This window comes from Dipteris shenzhenensis, chromosome 21 (assembly GCF_047967505.1).
Source record: "Dipteris shenzhenensis isolate YYH24624 ecotype China chromosome 21, Dip_SZ_1.0, whole genome shotgun sequence".
Taxonomy (NCBI): Eukaryota; Viridiplantae; Streptophyta; class Polypodiopsida; order Gleicheniales; family Dipteridaceae; genus Dipteris; species Dipteris shenzhenensis.
In genome coordinates, this window is record NC_141616.1 from 2100224 (window position 1) to 2105684 (window position 5461).

Here is a 5461-nt window from a genome sequence, read left to right on the forward strand (position 1 = left end):
CCTCTCCTACTTACTAATATCCTCATGGCTCATACCCTATTTTACACGTGAGTGACACTACCCACTCCTGTACTTAACCAAAAAGGGAAAGGTTACTATAGAGGCTACAACCAAAAATGGCCTAGCCTTGCATACTACATATTCAGATTGCTCGCATATGAAAGTAAGCAAGAAACTCCCCTAAAGTGAATCCTTGCATTGGAGTGTGGTCTAGGGATTAGGTCTAGGGATTAGCAAATGTTGGCAAGCACACAAAAGCAAACTAGGATACATTTCTCTTATGTTGAAGGCTTGGCATGTCAAGACGAAGCTATAGTCGCATGAGTCAGAAAACTAGTCTAGTTTCATTGGTTGGTGGTGGAAACAATTGCTTGCAAATACCAAATTAAGTTAGACACCGATTGAGAAATTTGTGGTATGGTGGGAGGTTGAGGATAATCACAATGGGAGCATGGACGATTGACATTTCAGGTGGTGTATCGGGCATTTGTCCACCCATGTGGTCATGCATGGGGTCGTCTTTACAAGCAAGTACAAGTTTGGCGGGGATAGTGCTGAAATGTGTGAAGAGATAGGAAAGGGACTTAGGGATGTCACCCTTGAACTTGGCGCTTCGTGACAGGTAGGTAGGAACCTTATCACCGGTATACTAGCGGTGTGTATTGACCCTTGTAGGCTACAAGGGAAAATTTGAGGCTTTGGCGGGTGATGTACCAAGCCTATTTTCAAGTGTTGTGATGGGAAGTTGTAGATTTTAGAAGGGGGTGTTGGGAGCAACAAGCAACGGTATTGCCAATTCAAGAACGCCAATTTTAAAGTAAAAAGAGAAGGCACGTCATCTCTTATCTTTGTTCCTAGTGGGTGGTGGGATGAATGAACCACAGGGAGCTAGCTGAGGGTGTTTACACACTTACCCCTCTTGCCGCTTGTGGGCATGCCCAAGGCTCATGGATGGGCAAGACTGCCCGCCCGCCGGCCCATAGCCCGCTGAGGGTCTAGATGTGCCCCTAGTGTGTAAACACCCTCATTCAAGTAGGATTGCTGTCTAGGGTGTCGTTCTGCCGGGTGCACATCCCTCTCTCGTAGAACCCCATCCAAGCAGAGCACGCGCTTGCGAACGGCCGTGGGGAGGGAAGGAGATGTGTAGATGCTACAAGGGGGTGGAATGGCCACAAGCAACGGTAAAACGTCCAAAATTCAAAAAGGGAGCCAATTCAAAAAAAAAGGAGAGAGGAGGAGCCACGTCATCATCGTCTTCATGGGTGTATAATGTTAGCAATCTTTTGCAAAATTTGCACTGCACTCAACCATACCTTCACTTCACTGTCAATCACTCTGCTTTTTTTGCTTGCTCCACCAGCTACATACTCTTTAGGTAGGCTCAGCTTTGCTTGCTGCTCCAGACATTCTCCCACCCGCCATAGCCATCCCCCTTCATCCTCCATAGCCCCTTAGCCCCTTCCTCCCTCCTTCCTCTCCCTCCCCATCTCCTCCTTTCCTCCATCTCCCTCCTCCTTCACCATGTCCTCCCCCATCTCCTCCAAACGCCCCTCCACCTTTGACCTCCTCCATTGGCCCGACAACCCCCCTCCCCACCTCCCCTTCCCCGGCTCTCACAGCCCTTCCCTTCGCCCTCCCCAGGTTTGTATCCCTTCCCCCCCTCCCTCCCTCCCCCTCGGTCGCGTCTTTGCTTCTTTGAAAAGGTTTTGGGTACAGGATTTTCCCAGGAGCTCAGCTTAATGTGAGTATTTGCCACGAAGGGTAGCCTGCGGGAGGGATCAGCGCCATATTGCTCGGTGCGAAACTGACTCCGGAAGAAGAGGAAGCTCTTCAAAAGAGGTGCCTTTTGTTCTGCCTTTGGATTCCTTGAAAATGTGCAAGTCAGGCGTAGTTTTCCAAAGTGCGGAGCCTGAACTGCTTAGTTGAACAATTAATTTTTCTGATCTCTTGACAATCCATGAGCTGTATACACGATCTGAGTGGCAGTTCGTTGATATTTGCTAATATAGACTTTTTCAGGAAGCCCAACTCAGATTTAAAGAGGAGAGAAATGAGCGGAAGCGGCATCTTTGCCAAGGAACTGGACCTTGATTCCAACTCCCCTTGCGTTTCCGAGAGACCAATGTTCCGTGTTCATCAGGTAAGGACTGACTCAGCTCGAGGGAGTGTGCTGCTTTCCTTGTTTTTTTCCCATTGGAGCATAAGTATTTGGGACTGAACATGAGCGGTCGGAGAACTTGCAGCCTGCTGGTGGCGTGAGCCAGATCTCATTTGGTGAGGACGAGCCCGCTTCGCCCAAAAGGCCCACGACGTTCCCAGAGGTTGCCAAGCAAAGAGAGCTCTCTGGGACGCTCCAGGCGGCTGAAGAAACGCCAACTCGTAAGTCTGCCTCCACTTCCAAGGTGAAGGAGCTCGTGGGTAGCAATATTTTTGCACCTCCCGCCGATTTGGTGCCCAGATCTCTGAATCAAAATCTGGAAGGAGCATATCAGGAGAGTGTAGCTAACACCATAGTGACGCCCTCGAAGGTAATTCCACAGCGGGAGTCTCTGATATACCCAGCTTTTGAGCTTTTGAGCTACGAATGTTCATCTTCTAAGAGTCTCTGATAAACCCAGCTTTTCAGCTTTCGAGCTACGAATTTTCATCTTCTAACAGTCTCCATTCTCCCTGCTGCTGCTGCAGTTTACAGGTCCAAACCTCGTGTCCTTCGGCCAAGAAGATCAGGAACTGTCGGCCAAGAAGTCAAACACTCATAAGGCGGCTGAATTAAGTGGACACGGGATCTTCAAGGATGATGCTCCTCCCTCGCTACCAGAGAAGTGTATGAGTGCAGCCAAACTGAGGGAGATGAGCGGGAGTAACATTTTTGCTGATGGAAAACCTGTTATGAGAGATCATTATGGTGGCATTAGAAAACCACCAGGTGGTGAAAGCAGTCTTACTCTCGTGTAAATTGCATCTCAACTTAGGTTTGTGTGTGTGTGTACTGTCTCCAACTTAGGTGCGTGTGTGTGTGTACTATCTGTGTGACTTGGTTGGATCCATTACTTCATTCCATATCAAAGAATGGGTGTGCTGGAAAAGTCCTCTTCTTTTTACTGACCATTTATCTGTTTCTCTGCAATTCAACTTTACAACAAAGATGGGCACATGCTTGTGTGCTCTGGCCTTGGATATTGCTTGCTTTTTGGTCTAACGTGTGATAGGTTATTGTTTTGGTTTGGTGGGCCTTTATTAACATGGGACAAAGGGGCTCTACTGCCCATTATTCCACCTGCCCACTCCCCTCTCCTTTTTACCCTTTCCTCCCAAAAGTAGTTAATTGACGATTTTAATATACTTTTTGGGAGATGTTGGGCACATTGTAACCGAACATTAATATTTGTTAAATTGTAAGAGGCAAACATATTACCAATCCCAAAAGGCAAAGCTTCAATTTTCTAAGGGACTTTGAGATGCCACCTTTGAGCAACTTTATAGTTATTAAGAGTACCTTAACATAATGTCCCTAGTAGGGTTTAGTGGTTTTACTCAATTTCTTTCTAAGTACATCTCACTTTGTGCATGTTCTTAATTGTGATGTGTATATTATGGCATCTTCTAAGTGCCCTTGCTAATATCCTGTTCTTGATTGGCAACTTGAATATATTTGGTAGGTTAAGGTTTCTATAACTTACATGTGAGTTTGTCCTTCAATTGATCCTTAAAGCACACCAAATGTTGATCCAAAGTAAAAAGGGCTCCCAAATACTTGACTTCAATTCGGAAATCAATAGCCAACCCCTAAGGCAAGTATCTTCTCACAATTATAGATAGACCTTTGATATCTCATCAAAATGAATGTAGAGTCTCAATTAAGCTCTTTACTTTCTCTAGATTTTCCTACGAATACACCACAATATCATAAGTAAATAATTGATAGCAAAATTGCTTCATGCTCCCCTCTTGAGCACCCTTCTCCATAAGGCCTATTAATAGAGCAATGTTTAGAGAAAACCATAAAGAGGCTAATAGGCATCCTTGCCTAATGGATGTACATAGATCAAACTTGCCCACTACACCCTCATTTAAACGAAGAATACTTGAGGTAGGGATCATCAAAACCCATATAATCCAAAACACCACAAATATAATCCCATTGGGTCTTGTCATAAGCCTTATCTAAGCACCAATGTTTACCTACTTGGTGCTTTGGGAACTCTCTTTGAGTTGAGACTTCATCCATTTCCATCAAGTCACCTTTCAAGAATCATATTCCAAAAAGCTAGGAGAATTTGATTATCAACCCAACTAGTTAGGAGATTTTCCTTTCCCCATTACAATTAGACCTTACCAAAGTTCCTCCTAAAAAAAGTGCTTAGCCAACCCCTATCTTTGCACCTTAGTGACCTTGCATCCCACCACATTGTACAAACAGTTAGGAGCATAGTTGGTTTATTGATGACAACACCAACCACCCTCTTAATAGAGCAGTGCTTAGAATAAACTCCAAAGGGGTAAACAAGTATCCTTACTTAATGGATGTGCATAGACCAAACATCCACTACATGCCCATTTAAACAAAAAAATAGTCAAGTATTGAATAGTCTTAACCATTCCAAAAAAGGGAGTACCAAAACCCGAATGATCTAGGACACCACAAATACAATCCCATCGAATCTTGTCATAAGCATTATCTCAACTGAACCCAAAACCAATATGTATTTGGTTGTCGATCACAAATTCTAAACCTACTTTGGTGCTACAAGAAGAGCTTTATCAAATTGGCATTCACATCTTTAAACAAGAACCCCTAGTGGGTTAAGATATTACACATTTTCACAAAGTCACCTTTGATTATCTTAGAAGAATTTAACTATCTTGGAAGAAGTGAGGAAGAATTCAACAATCAAGCGAACTAGCCTAAACATTTTCCTTCTCCATTCCACTTAGATCTTCCCAACGTTCCTCCTTTGAGAAGTGTTTGGCAAACCCCTATCTTTACAGCTAAGAGACCCTGCATCCCATGACATTCAAATTGCGTCGCAACTTGGCATTCGATGCATCCCCCCAACTCTTCCCTGACAAGATGCTTACTTTCATGTGTGGCACCTTTGCACCTATTAGACTCTTACCAAAACAAAAGAAATGGCAGTGCAAACAAACATTAATGATCAATCCACAAGTTCAGTGTGCACCAACAAAGAAATGCACCATAGAAAAACAAAAGCCTTTTAAAAAAAAGTGGGCTTTGTATCTGTTGAAACACTACGAAACAAATAAGGAGAATAATATTCGTTAGGCTTGCCTCAAAGAATTCGGTATTGTAGGTCGTCTCTCAAATCGAATGACAAAGCATCTCCTAAAACATAACACATAGCATTTCTGGCTACATAGTCTCTCTATAACCATTTGTATTTTCCTCTTCGAGCACAACTCTCTCTCTCTCTCTCTCTCTAAGAAATACACCATAGCAAAA

At 44.0% G+C, this 5461-nt stretch overlaps 1 protein-coding gene across 1 annotated transcript; it reads left to right on the forward strand.

Annotated features, from left to right (window-relative positions):
* Positions 1-1300: 1300 nt before the first annotated feature.
* On the forward strand, positions 1301-3379 carry LOC147888358 (uncharacterized). Its single transcript, XM_087392641.1, has 5 exons — positions 1301-1641; positions 1766-1839; positions 2020-2140; positions 2244-2528; positions 2686-3379. Exons 1-5 carry the CDS (start codon positions 1522-1524, stop codon positions 2953-2955), a joined length of 870 nt encoding a protein of 289 aa, XP_087248767.1. The 5' UTR covers positions 1301-1521; the 3' UTR covers positions 2956-3379.
* Positions 3380-5461: the final 2082 nt, after the last annotated feature.